The sequence below is a fragment of the Monodelphis domestica genome, chromosome 1 (genome assembly GCF_027887165.1).
Source record: "Monodelphis domestica isolate mMonDom1 chromosome 1, mMonDom1.pri, whole genome shotgun sequence".
Classification (NCBI taxonomy): Eukaryota; Metazoa; Chordata; class Mammalia; order Didelphimorphia; family Didelphidae; genus Monodelphis; species Monodelphis domestica.
Genome location: NC_077227.1, coordinates 454853010 through 454873824, shown reverse-complemented (window position 1 = coordinate 454873824; position 20815 = coordinate 454853010). Strand labels below are relative to the sequence as shown.

The 20815-nt window shown below is 47.7% G+C and overlaps 1 protein-coding gene, 1 long non-coding RNA gene and 1 other non-coding gene across 4 annotated transcripts in view; 1 reads left to right on the top strand and 2 right to left on the bottom strand.

Annotated features, from left to right (window-relative positions):
* The window catches only part of SLC12A3 (solute carrier family 12 member 3), a 97773-nt gene extending 84903 nt beyond the window's left edge, over positions 1-12870 (bottom strand). The window contains 8 exon segments of the mRNA XM_056812334.1: positions 1124-1254; positions 1801-1912; positions 2740-2850; positions 3755-3894; positions 5134-5229; positions 6096-6171; positions 11401-11547; positions 12455-12870. Of these exon segments, the coding sequence (XP_056668312.1) occupies positions 1124-1254; positions 1801-1912; positions 2740-2850; positions 3755-3894; positions 5134-5229; positions 6096-6171; positions 11401-11547; positions 12455-12745 (1104 nt within the window). The 5' untranslated portion in view covers positions 12746-12870.
* Positions 574-5329, top strand: LOC130456450 (uncharacterized). Of its 2 annotated transcripts, XR_008915315.1 has the most exons (4): positions 574-748; positions 1011-1273; positions 3722-3937; positions 4994-5329. It is a non-coding gene; the product is annotated as an uncharacterized LOC130456450 (long non-coding RNA). The 2 variants fall into 2 exon arrangements; XR_008915314.1 differs by having other exon boundaries at positions 3722-5329.
* Positions 12871-19845: 6975 nt separating the features above from the next.
* On the bottom strand, positions 19846-19928 carry MIR138 (microRNA mir-138). The gene has a single exon (NR_032176.1). It is a non-coding gene; the product is annotated as a microRNA mir-138 (primary transcript).
* Positions 19929-20815: the final 887 nt, after the last annotated feature.

Sequence of the window (20815 nt, the reverse complement as noted above, 5' to 3'; positions counted from 1 at the left end):
AATAAAGTGGAGGAATTCCATGGAGACTGGAACAACCTCCAGGAAGTGATGCAGAGTGAAAGGAGCAGAACCAGGAGAACATTATACACAGAGACTGATACACTGTGGTACAATCGAAGGTAATGGACTTCTCCATTAGTGTCAATGCAATGTCCCTGAACAATCTGCAGGGATCTATGAGAAAAAACACTATCCTCAAGCAGAGGACAAACTGTGAGAGTAAAAACACCGAGGAAAGGCAACTGCTTGACTACAGAGGTTGAGGGGACATGATCAAGGAGAGACACTAAATGAGCACCCTAATGCAAATACCAACAACAAGTAAATGGGTTCAGAGCAACTTGTGATACCAAGTGGAATCAAGTGTTAGCTAGGGGAGGGTTGGGAGGGGGGAGGGGGAAGGAAAAGAAAATGATCTCTGCTTCTAATGAATAATGTATGAAAATGACCAAATAAAATAATGTTTAAAAAAAAAAGAGAGAGAGAGAGAGCTATGGCTCTCTGGGCATATCCTGTCCATCCCACAGTCTTTGTGACATCATACCTGTCTCATATTTTCTCTCTCTAGCTAATCTTGCTGGGAGCAGGGACTATGCCTTTTCCTCCAATTGTGGAAGGCAGTGTAGAGCAATAGAACGAACACTGGAGTTGGAGTCAGTCAATCTGGTGTAGGGAAAAAAATGACTCTAGAATCAGAGGATCCTAGTTCAAATCCTGTCACTTCCACTTACTCATTGTGTGACACTGAGTAAGTCATTTAACTTCAGTTTCTCATCTATAAAATGAAAGTGTTGGTCTGGATGACCTCTGAGGTCCGTGTCCTCTGGATCTATGATCATGCTTTCCATTATCCTTTGAGTGGCAGCTTTGATCCTTTCTATTTATGTGAGTTTGGGAGTATCATTTCTGCTCTCTGGGTTCCAGTTTTCTCATCTGTAAAACTGAGGAGGTTTAGACTAAATGATCTCTAAGGTCTTGCTCTAATTCTACAATCCTCTTATTTCCAACAGGACCACATCTAGAACTGGCATACAGTACGTGCTTGATAAAGAACTTCCCATTCACTGTTTCTAAGGAGAGCAGAAAAGGGTTTCTAGATCTCTGCCTCATAGTCATGACTCACCTTTAGGTCCCCGGAGATGTTGGCACCTGCGAGAATGCCAGTGGCTGATGGGAAGAAGATTGAGAACATTCCGAAGAAGCTTCCGTCTACACCCCTCCAGTCTGGCACTAAATTCTGGGCAAAAATGTCCCCTGGAAAAATCCATGCCAGGTCAGCCCCTTTCCCTCAGTGAATTAATTCCCTTTCTCCTATGCCCAAGCCATAGAAAGAGTGTTGGCTTCCCCACAACCACTGGAGGTTGGACATTGTCCTAGGGTGGTCCTGGGAAGGGGACCCAGAGGAGTAGATTTCTAACACAGGACACAGGAGAATGGAATCATAGAGCTAGAAAGAACCTTAGAGGTCAGCAGATCTAGCCTCTTCATTTTACAAATGAGGAAACAGCCCCAGGGAGGGTGAATTGCTTTTGCCCCATCAGCAATGAAGTATCTGAGGTAAGATCTGAAACCAGAGTTTCCTGGCTCCAAGACCAACACCCTATTGCTACATGACATTGCCTCATCCTGTAGGGAAAGATCTAGGGATTTTAATTGTCTCCAGAACCTAAGCAATCCCAACACTTCTACCCTCCACCTCCATGTCCCCAAGATTGGGCTGGGCTTTGTTCAAAATGAACTTCTCTCACCAGGGTTGGGACGGAAGGAAGTCCTTCCCTCCACTTCCCCCCTCAGACATACCCCTGTAGCTGAAGAAGCCCTTCGATGCCTTTTCTTGAGATGGAGGGATCAATGTTCCCACGAAGTAGTTGGCAAAGGAGACCATGATGACCAGGAAGAATAACACTTGGGCCTAGAGGAGTCAGATACCTGGGCTGAAAACCTGGTGGTAGGGGTGGGGAGTGTAGACTTTCCCCCCTCACCCAGAGGTGACCTTCTCTTCCTTCCAACTCAGAGAGCCATCAGCTTTTGGAGACTTACATGACTTTAAATCACTGACCTGGACCAAATCTTTTCCCCAAGGTTTACCAGGTGGAGCATTCTTATTTTGGCCATTGTTACATAGAATATTCATATTTAAATAGGATGCTTTATTTTCATCTTTGGATCCTCAGTCCCTAATATTGTGCAAGACACATAGAAGGCACTTAATAGGTGCTTCTGAGAGACTGGGTCCTGGGGAAGAGGAGAGGCTTAAAGCTTTCTAGGGAGACAGATGTGCTATTAAAAAGGAGAAAGACTGAACCAGGACTAGGGGAAGGGATGGGGCTCATTTCTGGGAAGTCCTCGATCCAGGAGCAGAAGAATGCCAAGAGTTGTCCCACTGGCCCAGCACTCACTTTTCTCAGCAGAGGGCCAATGGCATTTTACAAAGCTGCAGCAGAGTTCAGAAATCCGTGTATGGGGGAGGTTCCCATTTTTGCTATCTGAGCCACTGCTACCACCACACTGACCACATCCCCGACAGCTCTGCTTGCCCCTCCTCAACAAAGTCATCGATCCCATTTACCTGGCAGTCTCCAAGCTTCCTCTTGGGCCTTCATTATTTGGAATCCAGGCTGGCCTTTCTTCCAGGCAGAGAAGGAAGCACCTGAACTGTCTGGTTTGCTTAAGGTCAAGATGGTACTTTCTCCCAATCTGCAGGAACCTCTCCCTCCCTACCCCACAACGCCACATTACCTTAGACTCCCATTCCATCCCAGCCAAGGAAATGGCCAACAGCACTGTGACCGTGACTACGCCGATGATTCTTATGTCATTGGTGGGGTCCACTATGGGAGAGCCATACTCCTGTAGAGGGGGACCAATATCAGTAGGATGGAGAGATGCTTCTATCAGGTTCCTCCAACCAGCCCTTTCCTCAGTCCATCATCATCCCTCCCTCTTTTAGAAATAAACAATTATATATGGCAATAGAATTCTAGGGTTAGAATGACTTACTGATGTAGAATAAGGGATTTATGGAATCTTAGAATTAGAAGGAAGTGATGGCAGCAACTAGGTGGCTCAGTGGATTGAAAGCCAGAGATAGGAGGTCCTGGAATTCAAACCTGGCCCAGACACTTCCTAGCTGGGTGACCCTGGGCATGTCACTTAACCCCCGTTGCCTAGCCCTTACCATTCTTCTGCCTTGGAACTGATACACAGTATTGACTCTAAGACAGAAGGTAAGGGAAGGAAAAAAAAAGAAGGAAGTATAGAGGTCATCCTCTTCAAATTCTCACCAAATGCAATATTCCCCTAAAAGCTGCTGCTGAAGGGATTGTGAATTTGCCTAAAGACAACCAACACTCCTCAAAGTAGTCAAATTGGGGGCTCTAACCAGTTTTCCTTAGATGAAATTTTTTCTTTTCATTTACCAGTAATTATATCATCCTTTTTTTAAACTCTTATTTTCTGTCTTAGTAACAAGTCTAAGGCAGAATCTGGGCAAGAGCCAGGCAAATGGAATTAAGTGACTTGCCCAGGGTCATCCAGCTAGGAAGTGTCTGAGGCTAGATATGAACCCAAATCCTCCTGACCCCAGGCCTGATGCTCTATCCACTGTGCTACCTAACTGGCCCTATAATATCATTTAGTAACTAGTATAAAAATGATTAGTTGGACCCCAGGGTAGCATAAATACAGCAGAGCTTCCCAACATATCCCTTTCTATTCCCAGGTCACCACACTATTCCCAGAAGCCACAGCTTACCTGGAGCAGATCCCGTACAGTCTCAGCAAAGCCCACAGTATGCATGGCCACAGCAACAGCATTGGCAAAGGCAAAGATGAGGCCAATGGAGCCACCTAGCTCTGGACCCAGGCTCCTTGAGATGAGGAAGTAGGTGCCACCTAACAGAGAGACCCAATCCCCGACACCCCCCCCCCACTCCAGGTGAGATGCCAAAGGGTTGAGAGTAGTGGGGAAGGAGAAACAAGAGCATAGAAAAAGAAAATACTAAGAATGCCAGACAGTGCTGAGAGCCCTTTACTTAGAGCCAAAAGTGCCTCAGAGAGTATTTAGTCCAGCCCTCTCATTTCATAGCTAGGGGAACCATAACATAGCAGGGGGGAGTGATTTGGCTTAGGTGGCACGGAGAGTTATTAAGAGTCAGCTCTAGGACTTGGCTCTGACTCCCATATTAATCCTGTCTATTGCACCTCACTTCGTGCAATCACCTAGACAATCTAGCTAAAAATAGCTATTAAGCGATAGCAGCCTAATAGAGTAGAAAGAGTATTGGATTTGATGCTTATTAGCTGTGTCATTTAACCTCTTGGATAGAATATTTTCTGTACCTACCTTAGAAGTAAGTGTTCTCTAAGTATTAAAGTGATACATAAATAGGCCTTCCTTCTACAACTCATCTCCTATTTATATTGTATATAGTTTTGTAGATTCATGTTGTCTTCCCCCAAAGGAACAAAAGCTCCTGGAGGGCAAGGATTTTGCATGCCAAGTGCCTAACACACGGAAGGTGCATAATAAAGGCATGTTGACTGGTTGGCTGTCTTAACCCATGGAGGGTAAGCTTCTCTAGAGCAGGAACCAATTGATTTATTTCTTTGTAATCCTAGCACCTAGCCCTCTGCCTGGCACATATCAAAAGTTTCATAAGTTCCTGCTTATTGACGGGTTGGAAAAGGGGCACAAGATGAAGGATCAAGAGACCCAGGTTCTTTCTGGGGGTGTGGAAGTGGTAGCCTGACCTTCCTAAGGTTCAATTGTTGAAGTTGTCTCCATTGGCTAAACATACTCACTAGTGGCAGGAGGAGAAAGTGTAGGCACATTAGGGACATGAAGAAAATCCATCTGGCATTCCATATTATATATACAGAGACAGTCCATAATGGAGATAGCTGAGAGCTGATGAATTAGAATTAGGGAATTTGAGAAATTCAATCAGTTCCCAGGATGTCTCCCTTGGTGCTCTGGTTTCTTTCCCTCTAGACAGTGAAGAGGAATTTGGAGGTGCCAGAAGGTAACAAGAGATTTCAAAACTGGATGACCACTTCAGGGAACCAACAGATTTGGGGGATCCAGAGGAAAAGGAAGAAAAGAAGTGACAGCAGTCTAACAAGGCAACAAACCTGACTTGACTTTGCCATTGGTAGAGATTGCGGAGATAGAGAGGCCAGTGATGGTGGTCACTGTCACCGAGAGGAGGATGATGACCCACGTCAAAACTGTGGAGGAAGTGTTAGGGTGTCAAGGGGGACACTTTCCCTGCCAGGGAAGGAATCTATACTACTTCCTCCTACTTGTAAAGAACTGTATAATCGCAAAGTTCTTTGATGCTCATTTCCTAATTTGATCTTCCATATCACCCCATGAACTAGGCAAGACAGAGCTTATCGAGCTCTTCTGACTGTTGGGGGAAATGAGACCTAGAGAAATGAAGTAACTCACCAAGGTCATATAGGAAGTCAATGGCACAGCCGAGCCTAAATTCTTAGTTTGGGTGTCTTTATACTTCCCTATAATGACCTCTAACTTGAGAGCCCAGGGCTCCCTCTACCCCCTTCTGGAAGCGGGTCCTGTCAGAAAGACATTAGAAAGGCTCCACTTTTCCCTCAGGCCAGGGGTAGGACCCTTTCTCTCTGAAGTCACCTCCTATTTTATTTATTTATTTAAAAACCCTAACCTTCTACCTTAGAATAATACTATGTATTGATTCTGAGGCAAAAGAGAGCTAAGGACTAGGCAATGGGGGTCAAGTGACTTGCCCAGAGTCACCCAGCTGGGAAGTGTCTGAGGCCAGATTTGTACCCAGGACTTCCTGTCCCTAGGCCTGCCTCTAAATCCACTGAGCCACCCAGCTGCCCTGTCACCACCTTTTTTAAACCCTCCAAACCATGCTCAATCACCCACATGGCTCTGTCCTACAGGATCCTTTCTAAGTCCTACTGGGGATTGTTTCCTTCTCCAGCTTGGATGCTCCATAGCTCTACCTTCTTCTCCTAAGAGGAGAGGCCAGAATATGGGGACCAGTGGGGGGTTCTTCCCCACCCCTCTATTCCCATCCTCCATTCTTCTACCAGGCTCCACTTACCAATGCCAGCTTGGGCTGTGATCCAAGGCAGACGCAGGTAGAGGATCACTCCCCATATATTGAGCATGCATCGGATCTGAGAAGAGAGGCTAGAGTCATCCTGAACCAAAGGGAGGAAGGAGACCCCCAAAGGGCCATGTCCAGGGGCCTTGGGGCAGGGGGAAGGGGCCTTCTCCTCAGTTCAATTAAACACATTTCTCAAGCTGCTGCTGGGGACTCCTGTGTGCAGGGCACTGTGGAAGGCACAGAAGGTGATACGCTATTAAGCGAACTTCATAGATATGAGTCTAGCAAAGGGATAGGACACAAAGAAAGATGTATGAGGTGAAAGCAAAGTACTAAGTAAAATCTGAGGAGGGCAAGATGACTACTTTGGAACATGAAGGAGGTGGCCTTTGAGTTGGACTTTGCAGGGTAGATTCAACATGCATCACAGAAACCCTTGCAAGTGAGGATTTGGAGGCAGGAGATTACCAGGCAAGATCGAGGGACAAAATGTAGTACAGTTCAGCTTGAGCACAGAAGACGATAGTATCAAATTAGATGAATGGTCTCATAACCCTTTGAAGGCTTTGAAATGTGGAGAGCGGAGAAGAGAAGTTTATCTGGTAGCTAAAGGAAAACAAGTGAACCCCCCCCCCAAAGGAGTGGTACCCCCAGATCGTCTGTGTAGTCTGACAGTAGGGATGGATTGGAGGGGAGAGAAGATGGGGGCAGGAAAACCCCCTCGTCCATTGGAATAGTACAAGAAAATAGTATGGTGGGTGACGGTAATGGGAACAGAGGAGGAAATAAATGGGAGAGAGAGAGAGTGCAAAATTGGGCATTTTCCCAAGGGAGAAGGAATGGTAGCAACTTTGTCCCAGACTGTCTCTCTTGTGTTCTGACCAGTCTGGGGCTGGGCACAGGGACAGGGGGAATGGGCACCAGACTGTTTGTGGGTGGGGGGAGCAGGGAGGCCCATCCCACACTCCCCAAATAAAAGCAGGTAGACCCACACCTAGCAGGAGGCTGCATTTCATAGGAGAGGAGCCAGGAGGAGGAAAGCATAAGATGGGCTCAGAGAAGGGCTCCCCCCATAGAAGTGTGAAGCCGTGTAGAGAGGGCCCCTCTCTGGGATGGAGGGTAGGGTGGAAAGAGCTCTGGGAGGCTTGGGTCCAAGTCCTTACTCCATCCCTGACCTACTGCCTGATCTTGGTCAAAAATCATAGAATCTGAGAGCTGAAGGGGCCCTCAGTGATGCTGTAATCTGATCTGTCTCCAAAAGGAGTCCCTATTTAACATCCTGGACCCTCGTTCATCTAGCCTCCTCCAGTGAAGAGAAGCCCATTCATTACCCCCAATGTCTACCCTTTCACTTCTGGAATGTTCCTTTAGGATATTTTTCTTGACATCAGTCATAAATTCGCCTCTTTAGTGTCCACTGCATCAGGGACAAGCAGAATAAGTCACGTCCCTCTTCTAGAGGACGTTCCTTTAATTTTTAGAAGACAGCTGTTGTCTCCCATGAGTCATCTCTTCTCTTATCTAAACCCTCCCAGTTCCTGCAACTGATGGCCCTTTCCCATCCTGACTATCCTCCTCTGGGACCCGTCCAGTGTATCAAGGCCAGAACTGAGCCCAACATCCCAGATGTCCCACAAGGGCACAAAAGGGACTCTTGAGGGAGGAAGAGCAGTACCTTTAAAGTCAGAGGTTCTGGATTCAAATCTATTTTCTAACATTTACTCCCTGGGAGCCCTAAGTAAATTGCTTTTACTCCCTTTGCCTTCCGGTCACTTATCTGTAAAATGAGACTAGAACACAGGCTTCTGGGGCCCTTTAGGCTCTACACCATAGTCCCAGAATCTCAGAATTCCTGTCTATCTTAATGCAACCCCAGATGATATGAGCATTTTTGGCTGATATCCCATTGATTCTCCAAGCCTTAGTTTGCTCCACCATAAAATGGATTCAGTGATCTCAGCAATTCTCCTTCCAACTCTGATAATCCCTGTTGCTTTCCCTTTACCCTATATAGGTCTTGTATGTACAGTTTAGATTTGTTTATTTTTTTAACTCTTACCTCCCATACTGCTGTGCATCAGCTCCAAGGCAGAAGAGTGGTAAGGGCTGGACAATGGGGGTTAAATGACTTGCCCAGGGTCACATAGCAAGGAAGTATCTGAGGTCAAATTTGAACCCAGGACCTCCCATCTCTAGGGCTGGTGCTCTATCCACCCAGCTGTCCTCTATGTATAGTTTTTTGTATGTTAACTCTTTAAGGGGAAGGGATTTTGCCTTTCCTCATCTCCCAGGGGTTTTGTACAACTCCTAGCACATGGGAAAGGCGCGCTTGACCCTAACAGCTTGTTAAGTGAGCTCTGCCGACGCTGGTCAGGACACTTGATTCCATTATACAAGGCTGCCCCCTGGCGGGCCCCGCATGAGCTGCAGGCTCCCAGCTTCCCGCTGGCTTCCACTTGAAGGGAAAGAGCCCACTGGGGAGAACACAGGGATTAGCCCTTCTGCAGAGCCTCGGGAGGAGGGATGAGAAGCCTCTCTGGGCTCTTCCTTTTGCTGGAGAGGCAGGAGGAATTCTGTCAGCAATGAGTCTCCTGGGGACCCCCAGAACCAGCCACAGGAAGGAGTCTGGGGGTCCCGGATATAGCTCCCCAGAACCAGGCATCACCCCTTGCCCACAAAGGACTCTTTTTTTCAACCCTTACCTTCCATCTTAGAGTCAGTACTGGGTATTGTTTCCAAGGCAGAAGAGTGTTTTTAAGGGCTAGGCAATGGGGGTTAAGTGACTTGCCCAGGGTCACACAGTTGGGAAGTATCTGAGGCCAGTTTTGAACCTAGGACCTTCTTGTCTCTGGACCTGGCTCTCAATCCACTGAGCCACCCAGCTGCCCCCACATAATAGACTCTTAATAAATGCTTCTTGATTTGAATTGGGATGAGGCCAGAGCCTGCTCTCCAGACTCCTAGTTCAGCTTTGTCCTAAGGCAAAGGTCTCTAGGCTAATACCAGAGCTGGTCCCTGACTGTCTGTTAGGTGCTGAAGGAGAGTTTTTCAGGGAAGGTAGGGGTGAGGATAATAAGTCACTCTAATCCTATGTCTTCTTTCAAAAGCACATCATTAGAAAATCCTAGGTTTAGGGTTAAAAGAGAGAGGATCTAGTCCAAAAGGGCAGTTAAGTGGTGCAGTAAATAAAGCACCAAGCTTGGAGTCAGGAAGGTTCCTCTTCCTGAGTTCAGATCTGGCCTCAGATACTTAATTGGCTGTGTGACCTTGGACAAGTCACTTAACCCTGTTGGCCTCAGTTTCCCCATATGTAAAATGAGCCGGAGAAGGAAATGGCAAACCAGTTCAGTATCTTTGCCAATAAAAGGCCAACTGGGATCATAAAGAGTCAGACATGACTGCAATAACTGTAAAGTAATAACGATCTAGCAATAATAATTCATTTGTCTTAGAGGTGAGAAAATGAGTCTAGGGAAGAAGGGGCTCGATCGAGGTGGACACATACAGGTAGAAGCAGCAAAGCTTTTGTCTTTTGTCAGTAAATGCAGCCCTCATTCTGCTCTGCCAAACTGTTGATCAGCAAGCATGCAGTGAGTATTTCCCACGTGCTGGGCACTGTGTTGAGCGCTAAGGATGCAAGCAGAGACCAAAATGGTCCCTGCCTTTCACTTTTTAACGGGGAGGAAAAAATGAAACCACTAGAGAAATGCCAGACCTCTTTAGTGTAGATGGGCAGCAGCAGGACCCCACAGTATAGAAAGGGAACCTGGGATTGGGGAGGGAAAGGGGTTTGCTCTGGCAGAGCTGGGATTCAGATCTGTGTCTCTCTGTGCCTGGAAATCCTGGGCTATCTGAATATAGAACAATGAGCATCTCAGCAAAAGGGTCTTAGAAGTCATCAATCCAACCTTTGCACCCTCGAAGGTCTCTAAATAGAGGCCAGATGGCTAAGCCTCTGGGCTTTGTTCCACTGGGGACTCTTTCCAGGTGTGAGCTGGGCCAGGAGGACCTCCGAGATCCTTTCCAACTCTAACAGGTGATTTCCCCCTCAAAAATGGAAAAAAAATCTAGGATCAGGGTAGCTAGGTGGCTCGGTGGATAGAGCAGCAGCCCTGGAATGGAGAGGACCTGTGTTCAGATCTGGCCTCAGATACTTCCTAGCTATGTGGCCCTGGACAAGTCACTTAAGCCCATTAGCCCTCACAGCTCTTCTGTCTTAGAATTGATAGCAAGACAGAAGATAAGGGTTAAAAAAAAATTAGATCTAGGTCTCATCAGTGTGGTCATTCCTCTGGCACATCCTCTTTGTGCCTCCATGAGTGACCTTCATGAACTATTGTGATTCCCCCCCCAAAAAAAAAATCATCTCCCAGTGGCCACCTTTGAACCTCCCTGCCCTTAGCTGCACCTCCTGACCTGGCTTGGGTGAGAATTGAGAACTCTGGGCTGCCTCTCTGGCCCAGGGAAGTATCAGAGGAGTCTTAATCCATAGCTCTACTCATCATCCAAGAATTGCAGAAGCACAAAGTGGCAGAAGGAATCCAGAACAAAAAACTTTAGGGTTGGAAGGACACTTAGAGGTGACCCCAGGGACTTGGCCAAGGTCACACGGAGCTCTGTGGCAGAGATGACGTGCCCTCCAGTTCGGTATCATCCTTGTTGTTGTTGTTTTGGTCCATCCCAAGGACTCACCCTTTTCTATGTCATGGCCCCCTCTGGCAGTCTGGCGAAGCCTATGAAGCCCTTCTTAAATGGCAATAAACTACAGAGGATTCAAAAGGTAGCCAACTATGTTGGAACAGAATTAGCAAAGTACCAATAAAAATTCACAGAGCCCAAGGTGAGAAGCTCCAAGCATCATGCCTTGAGCATGATAGGTGCTTCATAAATGTCTGTTAAATTGAATTGGGAATGAGACTAGAAGCTTGGTCCCTTGACTCCTAATATAGGGCTCTCTCCACTTAGCCACACTGCCTCTCTTAGGTGGAGAAGAGACTGTTTCTAGAACCCAGCAGCACACATGCTTATAATCAGTAAAACCCAAAGAGCCCTTCACATTTAAAAAAAAAAAAAAAGATCCTTACCTTTTGTCTTAGAATCAATATTAAATATCAGTTCTGAGGCAGAAGAGTGAGAAGGGCTAGGCAATGGGGGTTAAGTGACTGGCCTAGGGTCACACAGCAAAGGTCACATTTGAACCCAGGACCTCTCCTCTGTATCTACTGAGCTGCCGAGCTGCCCTGAGCCCTTCACATTTCTTGGATCTCAGAATCTCTAGATGGTGAATTTGTCCACTTACCATCACCCCCTTAACCCAGCCGAATCGCACGGGCTCCCCCGACGGCTTCTCCCCAGCCGCACTGCTGGCATCTTCCACCAATCCATCCGACAGCTCGTGGCCCGATCGGGTCTCGAAGGCCAGGGAGTGGAGGTGGCTGCCTTCCTGCTGAAAATTCCAGGGATTGGTGGCTCAGCGTCCACCTCCAGGGAGGGAGAAGGGCGGAGAACGTGTTGTGGGGAATCCCCAGCCCCCGTGGGATGGGACTTAGGGAGGATGGCAGAGAAGCAGGTCCAGGAAAGAGCCCTGGAAGGAGCCTGAGGAGAAGGTGCTGAAGGGATGGCTGGCTTGGCCGGGGCTGTGGGGTTGGCGCGGGGCGGATAAATGGAGAGCCGCCCGATTCATCTTCACACGCTTTTCGGAAAACCATTCACAGTCCCTTCCATTCCAGAGCTGGGTGCGAGTGCCAGGTAGAGGGCGTGCAGGGCTACGGACCGTGTCACATCTGTATTTGTCCGGCGCCCCATAGCTCGCGCTTTGGCTTATTGGTTCTCACCACACTCCTGGGAGGTGGCTAGTGTTGGCCCCGTGGCACAGAGGCAGGGATTGAAGCGAGGGCAGAGGAGCCCGGGGTCACACGGCTAAGAAGAATAATCAATAAAAATGGCGCTGCCCCTACGTCTGTGTTGGCTTGGCTCCTCAATGCCTGACGGCCCTCGTCGCCATGTCCGCTAAAAGAGCATTCTAACCCCCTCTGTGCACGCTGAGCCCTTCACGTGGTCTTTGGGCTGTCCAGTAGTCTGAGGTCTTTTTACCCAAGTAGTTTGTGGAGTGGAACTGGTGGTAGCAAAGGCCTGGACACTACCTCCCCCCAGACCCAGCATTTACTCTTCCCGGGAGGCAAAGCAGGCTCCTCGAGGGGCGGAGACAGAGCCGGGCGGTGGTGACAGCTGGGTCACCTAGAAGGAAGAGAAGAAAAAGCCTCTTCCGGCCAGTGGCGGGATCCCACTGAAGGAGCGGCGAGGGGGATGGGGAAGGGCAGGAGGGTGGAGGCCCATAAAGACTTTCCTCTTACCTTCAAGAATGAGTGGAGGTCAGCCAGAGTGGGCCTCACCTTCTTGACCTCGCCAGGCATGGCACTGTTGGCATAGTGCTCATAGGTGGGCACCACGTCGATGGTGTTGTAGCCGAAGGTCCGCATGTAGAAGGTGCTGCTGTGAGCTGTGTCGTAGGCAGCAGGAGGCGCGTCGGGCTGCCCATAGTGGGCTCGGCCCCCGTCCTCACCCCCTAACAGGGTGCTGATAGTGAAGCGGCCGCTGCACAGGGCAGGGTCCCCGGGGATCTCAGAGCCTTGCAGTTCGGCCATTGCCGCCTTCCCACCTCGTAGGTTCTATGATGCCAAGATGTGGAGGAAGGGAGGGTTGGGGAAAGCGACGGGGGAGTGAATGAGTGTGTGCGGTGGGGGGAAGCTGGAGAGGCCAAAGCTGTTGGGGGCAGCTTTATATGCCAAGGAACCAGAGTGGACCAACTAGCCCCAACCACCCAGAGCTGGTGAATGGTCCCCCAGGGGTGGGAGGAGGAGAGAAAAAAATGTACCCCTTTCCACCCCATTGGCTTGGAGATAAAAAGAGGCTGGAACTATGACCTAAGGCCAGAAGTGGTGCTCGCTGGACCTCCCTCCTCCCCACACCTGCCTCTGTATTGGATCCTGGAGAAAAGATGTGAGCTTATTGCTTAGGGCTTTGCCCTTGGCCCTGGCCTCTACCTCTCTGGACTCTGGGCATGGCTTTTGCCAGGGACTTTTTGAGCAGCAGGGTGCAGTCCCAGGCAAGGAGAGAAGAGCTTCCTAACATCTTTGGGCAGAGAGTACAGCAGATGTCCCAGCTTTTAGCGAGGTGGGAGAGAGAAAGTAGGACTGGGGCCTGGAAACGGTCCTGGGCCTGGTGGTCAGCCCAAATCACCTACTGGTATTGGGGTGCATGTTCAGACTTGTGGGGAGGGATGTGACTGGGGAGTTGGAGAAAACTTTCTCTCCATTTGTTCATTTATTTTTTAAGTATATTTCCTATAGTTTTGGCAGTCCTCATCCCCAACTTTTTTTTTTAAACCATTACCTTCTGCCCCAGAATCAATACTGGGTATTGGCTTTAAGGCAGAAGAGTGGTAAGGGCTAGGCAATGGGGCTCAAGGGACTTGTCCAGGGTCAAGCTGGGAAATGGCTGAGGTCAAATTTGAACCCAGGACCTCCCGTCTCTAGGCCTGGCTCTCAATCCACTGAGCTACCCAGCTGCCCCCACCTTTCCAACTTTTCTCTTTTTCTTGACTATGGTCTTAGCCCCAGCCCTTCTACCTCCTTCCTCTTGTTACCTTTCCTGACTTGCTTTTGGGTTCCTACACCAAGTAGTTTTATGTCAGAGGTTCTAACCTGGACTCTATGAACTTTATTGAAAGAATGTGTCCTAATAGGACTGATTTCTTTGTGATCCGATGCATTCTCCTTAATGGCATGGACTTCCTCAGATTTCCAAAGGGATCCATGACTCATGCCAAATTAGGAACCTCAGCTTTATTCAGAGAATTTTTGAGCTCCCCCATGAGAAACTGAACATAGCATAGCTGGGCCTTGGGCAAACTGAGAAGCTTGGTATGTAGGCCTTCTAAGGAAAATGGCTTTGGAGCTAGAAGGGGCCGTGGAGGTCATTGAGTCCAATTCCCTCATTTTACAAATAGGAATTGAAATTCAGAGGGTCTGTGACTTGCCCAAGGTCACACAGCTAGTAAGTGTTAGAGCTGGGATTCCAAATCAGGTCTTCCTGGCTTCAAGTCTAGTCAGTGTTCTATCCCCAGCACCCATAGTCTCCCTAAGGATAAATGAGAGAGAGAGACAGACAGACAGACAGACAGAGACAGAGAAGAGAGAGAGCGAAGAGAGAGGAGAGAGAGGGAGAGAGAGAGGGAGAGGGAGATAGGAGAAAGGAGAGAAAGGGGAGAGAGATAGACAGAGAGACAGAGAAATGGAGAGAGAGGAGGGAGAGAGAGAGAGAAAAAGAAGAGAGAGGAGAGAAAGAGAGGAGAGAAAGGGGAGAGAGATAGGCAGAGAGACAGAGAAATGGAGAGAGAGGAGGGAGAGAGAGAAAAAGAAGAGAGAGGAGAGAGAGAGAGGAGAGAAAGGGGAGAGAGATAGGCAGAGAGACAGAGAAATGGAGAGAGAGGAAGGAGAGAGAGAGAGAGAGAGAGAGAGAGAGAGAGAGAGAGAGAGAGAGAGAGAGAGAGAGAGAGAGAGAGAGAGAGAGAGAGAGAGAGAGAGAAGCAGTGAGGATGAGGTAGTGGGAAGAGTCTATTGGAGTTGGAATCATGGGAGGGATTTCCAGCCCTAACATTTATTATTAGCTCCCTGTAATCCTGGAAATCACTTTCAAAGCCCGTTTCCTTAGCTAGATGATACTATTTGTGCTGCTTATCTCATGGGTCCTCGTGACGACCACACTTTGTAAACTGTAAAGTGGTAGAGAGATAGGAACTTTGATTGTAAACCGGAGCACTATTAGGGCTGGACGTCGGGTCAGGTTCTGTGCCTTCAGTCCCCCTCACTGAGGAGGGCTGGCCTCCGCAGGCCTCATGCACAAGTTCGGGATATGGCCAAGTTCTACTTTCCTCATTGTAGGTTCTAGGTAGGTCGACCTTCCTTCATATTTCCATCCTGCCCCACCTCTTGGGGATCAGAGACAAGATCTTAGATTGCTGAGCTTAAATGGACCACTGAGGTAAGAAGCAATTTCATTTTAAAGATGAAGAAAAGGAATCAATCAATCAACCATTTATTATTGTTGCTGTTCAGTTGTTTTAGTTGTGTCTGACTCTTCAGGAGCCCTTTCTGCTACTTTCTTTTTAGAAAAAGGACCCTTACCTTCCATTTTAGAATTAGTACTGTGCAATGGTTCTAAGGCAGAAGAGCAGTAAGGGCTAGGCAATGGGGGTAAAGTGACTTGCCCAGGTGACACAGCTAGGAGGTGTCTGAGGCCAGAGTTGAACCCAGGATCTCTCATAGGTATGCCTGGCTTTCTTATCTACTGAGCCAACAGCTGCCCTGACATATGGAGTTTTCTTGCCAAAGATACTGGAGTAGTTTGCCATTTCCCTCTCCAGCTGGTTTTATAGAGGAGGAAACTGAAGCCAACAGGATTAAGTGACTTGCCCAGGGTCACATAGCTAGGAAGTGTCTGAGGCCAGATTGGAAATAATGAAGATGAGTCTTTCTGCTTCTTGGCCTGGCACTTTATCCACTGTGCCATCTATCTGCCTAGACATTTATTAAATACCCTATTATGTGCCAGGCACTGGGATGAAGTGATTTGTTCAAGATTTTTCAGACAGTGAGTGCCAGAGCTGAGATTTGAACCCAGGTCCACTGACTTCAAATCCAGTGCTCTTTTCACTCCACCTCTTGGTTCTCTTTCAGTTGGCAAATTTTCAGGATAGAGGCACATGCTCTGACTGTGACATGGTTGTATAAATTCCCACACATATAGACACATATGGAAGAGATTAAAAGATTAACGAGATTAACAGATGTCATTTGAGAGGAGGCTGCTGAGGGAGGCTGGGATGATGTTGGAGGGATTTAGAGGGGAGGTTTTCAGGCAAAGTGCTCTCCCACTTGATCACAGGATCATTGGCTTCAGAACAAGAAGGGTCCATAGAGGCAACAGAGTCCAACCCCATTATGTCATAGATGTAGAAACCAAGACTCAGAATAGTTTAGCGATCTGCCCAAGGTCACCCAGCTAAGTAAATGTTTGACTTGGGATTTGAACCCATGTCCTTCTGATGTAGAATCTACACCACATGGCTTCTCATTGTGGGAAAATGAAATTTCCATTATAATGACGAGGGGATGAAGAGCTGGAAGGCTGCGGTGGAAAAGGCTGTGACTTCTGAGCCAAGAGTAGTCCCGTTTCTTTCAGGAACAGACCCCACAAGATCAGAAATCCCCACGTAGGGGCCACAGGGAGGAAGACGTTTCAGTCGTTTCATGAAACAGAATTGCTTCCACAGAGTTGGGTCAATAAACCCAGACATTGTCAAGTTTTCCCACAGACCCAGAAGCTTCACACGGTCAGGTCTGCTACTAGTTCGAGTGTATTAGGCCTACTTAAAATTGTTTTGCTAAAAATTTCAGGAAGGTCTTCCCTCCCCCTCCCTGGACTGAGGCAGAGTTGCTCTTTGGCCAGCAAACCTCCTGCTAGATGGCCAGAAGATGGGGGCTGGAGTTTGTCACTCATAGAATTCCTGTTTTTGATGCAATCTTGTGATTTCATTGGCAAAGGAAACTCCTGGAGTGGAAATTCCCTCTGCCACTCTTCTTTAACCCAAAGCTTTGGCTGCCTCAGGCTCTCAGAGGTTTAGTGATCTGCCAGGATCACAACGCATGAGCTCTGTGTGGAAGGTGTCCATGCAGAGGAACCAGGACTCGGAAATTTAAGTCTAGCTTCAAAACATGAAGTTGAGTGACTTGCCCAAGTTCACCCTGATAGTTAAAAGTCTGAAAATGATTTATGGCCAACGTGAGATTAACTGGGTTTGAAATTGTCCCTAGGTGGTACAAAGGCAGGCACATTGTTAGTAAAGGGAGGTCTAACCCTTAAGAAAAGCAACTTGGAACAAATTGAAGAAAATTACTAAAATGGCTACCTACTTTGATTCAGAGATCCTGCTGCTAGGTTTTTGCCCTCAGGAAAGATAAGGAATAGGGAATGAACCTGGGATTGCTTTGGCACAGGAAACTCCTTCCTCTAGGACCCAACCTTTTCTGCAACTTGTCTAGAGCACAGAGAAGTTAAACAAGTTGCTAAGGCTCACCTAGTCAGGATTTATCATATATAGGCTCAAACCCAAGTTTCTCTGGCTTCAAGGCTGCCTCTGGATAAAAAAAAAAAGTTCCCATAGAGACTACAATATTTATGGTACTTTTTATAGCCTCAGTGAACTGGAAAATGTTTTAAAAGCCCATAGATTGGAGAATGACTAAATAAGTTTAATGCAATGTAACAATATTGTACTATTAAGAAAAGATGAAGGGGGCAGCTGGGTAGCTCAGTGGATTGAGAGCTAGCCCTAGAGACGGGAGGTCCTAGGTTCAAATGTGGCCTCAGACACTTCCCAGCTGTGTGACCCTGGGCAAGTCACTTGACCCCCATTGCCTAACCCTTACCACTCTTCTGCCTTTATAAAAAAAAAAAAGAAAAGAAAAGATGAAGACACAGTTAGGTGGATCAGTGCATAGAGAGGCAGACCCTGAGAAAAGAGGACTTGGATTGAAATCTGGCCTCAGACACTTCCTAGCTGTGGGTCCCTGGGAAAGTCACTTTACCCGCCATTTGCCTAGCCTATGCCCTTCCACCTTAGAGTTGTCACTAAGACAGAAGGTAAGGGTTATTTTTTAAAATGATGAATGAGATACAGATAATCATAGGAAGAACTGATACCAAAGTCAAGTGATCAAGAAATACACAATGACTAGAACAATGGAAGTGGAAAGAACAAAATAATTGAAACTGAAAGCTGTGATAGCCTAATAACCAAGTATGGTGCCAAAGAAATAAGGAAGCATCATTGCTCTTTTACAGAGGAAGATTGTGGGGATGAAACTACAAAAAGGGTTAGGGTTTTTTTTTTTTTTAATGCTTTGTGATAAGGGATAGCTCTCTGGGATAAGGAGAAGGGATGGCTTATCTGGGATGGTAGACAAAATAAAATGAGAGCAATATAAATTTGTGTAAAAAAAGCCTCACCAGTGAGCTTAGATGTGGTCAGCAGAAAGAAGGGGCACCAACTGGTAAAGGGAACAGCATCTGTAGAGCTGATGGGACATGGAAGACAGTGATGGATCCTTGGCTTTGTCTCTCCCATGCAGGTCTGAAATTGTCCTTTAACCTTCCATTTCAGGAGGGAGGGGGGTATAAACAGGCTGACGGGAGGGGGGGGCAGCGCTGGTTCCCAAACCTCCCTGATCCTGGCTTTTGTCTTAGCAGATTTTGACAACTGAGAACACCTGGAGGAGTTTGACCCCCTCAGTGGCTCATGGGCCCAGTGAGCCCTTTCCTACCATGAAGGGAATTTCCCAATATCCTTCCTTTGTCCTGGGTGCTCCTGCTGAGAACCTCAGCCTTGCAGAAGTGCCAGGTTCCCCCAAGTGTGAAAAGCACCAGTAGCTGGCAAGCTCTCAAGCATGCCTCCAGGGCCCTCAAAGTCAAGGGGCTCACGCCCCATTAAAGAGCAGCCCAATTTCTCCCACCCACTCAGCATTTTTCCATTCACTTTAGTCCCCAATGACTGAGTGTGAGGGAGGGAAGTTATTAATTTACTCCCATTGGTGTCTTTCTGCAGATGTTATCTCTAGCTGCTCTGAAATTCCCATGTGACTGGGCCATTTTGTAACCACCTCACATGAACCTCAATCTGGGTTTGTAGGAGGAAAAAAATCCTGATTAAGAACACTGGAGAACAGTGCATTTCCATGCCTTACAAGCCCTAGTTCCTTCAAGGCTCAGCCCCTGATGCTTTCTCTGTAAATCCTTTTCTGAACTCTTCCACCCCCAATGGGTGCTAGTGCCCTTCTCCAGTTGTCCCCCATTTTCTGTGTGCATATATATTACCCCAGGCTGCCTCGTGAACCTCTTATGAGCAGGTATTAACTCACTTTAGTCTTTGTAGCCAATACCTGGCACAGTGGGCTCTTAATCGCTTGATTGATTTGCACTTTCTTCTGTTTAAAATCTGGAATGGGTTAACTCGCCTTTTGGGAAACTTCAGGGTCATCATGTACCCCTCCATAGGAGGGGGGCCACCACAAAGAGTGAATCTCATATCCGTGATGGAGATAAAGGAAGGAGTCCCATAAGTCACTTGAATGTAATTAGCCAATCCTTGTGAACTACCCCTTCTTTTCCTCTGCCCCAACCCAGCTTCCAGGGTGGGTGAGGGTTCTCACTCTGGTTTTTAGGGACTGGATCTCAAGTTTGTGGTCTCTATCGGGCCATTACTTCTCCTTCTCTACCTTTGGGAAACAGTGGGAACAAAATGGTGTCAACTTAGTGCCTCCTTGTTGAGAAACTCATAAATAGATTAGAATCATAGGTAGGAGAGGCTGCGAGTGATGCATGGAAGTCTCTGATCCCAAGATCACAGGAAAAGAAAATGGTCTGTCTTCTGAATGTCTTGGGAAATTCAGCCCTTACTCTACCACCCCAAATCATGGCTATCCCAGAAATCACACACACATACAACCCCCTGACTTCTACAGACTGGCCATTTATTAGGAGGCTGGGGAGAGGGGAAAGAGCAGCACTCAGAATGGAACACTCAATGGTAGCAACACTCAACAGAAGGTGGACTCATTGTGGCAATCCATTGGATGTCTGGGGCGGGATTCCATGCGTCTTCTCAGCCTTCTGAAGGAGAGCGGTATGATGCAACCCTGGTGTAGTGAAATAGCCGGGTAATAGGATGAGCTGCTTGTCGGCCTGATTCACAACACCAGCTGCAGCAACAATACCAGAATCCGTGGTGGCTGAGGCTCTGGGCTCCTGCCCCTTCCAGGCGTAGCAAGGTGGTCAGCAGCAAGGCAAATCATCTTTAGAGACAGACAGGTAGAGAAGCCCACATCCTTTCCATGCCCTCTTATAAGCCCTCACAGAGAAGTCAGGTTCCCCTTTGTCCTTGTCCCTGGTGTGTGTAACTAGCCCTGGGCCTGTGCCACGTGGCTGATGCCTTCCTAGAGAGCATGCAGTTGGCTTTGTTGGGTGTTCATTGTCCCCCCCAGCACCCAAGCTTAGCTGGAGAAATTTCCAGTTAAGGGACCTGGTTGGGGTCATGAACCCACTGCACCAAAATGAATTTAAGTAGCAGTGGCAGGAGGTATCCTCAGTACCAAAAGTAAACATAGGCTAAGCAATCAAGTCATGACCATACCAGCTAGCTTTCTTCATTTGTTTTACTGCAGTTGCCAACGAGTCAAACTAATCTGATCCTGCATAGTCTTTTTGTTTCCAAACATGTTCTGTGGCTTTACTGTACCCCCCCACCCCAAGCGATTTGGAAAATGCAGTCATTCTGCTTCACCTTTATAGTTTCCTGGGACATTTCTCATCAGAATGATCTTTCAATGGGTTCATTTTTCGTCTCCTCCAACAATGGCCATTAAAACCTAGATGCCCTATGGGGGCAGAGGCCTCTGACCTAGCGTTGCAGGAGTGGCAATGGGGCCGGCATACCAGCCATTACTGGCTGCTTAGCCTCTGCATTATACTCTAGCCAGGACAATCTTCCAATGTAGAGAGTAAATGAGAAGGCTGCAAGGTGTGGTAGAAAGAGCACTGCTAGATCTGGAGCCACAGGCCTTGAGCTCAAATCCTGGCTTTGACACTTAGCTCACCAG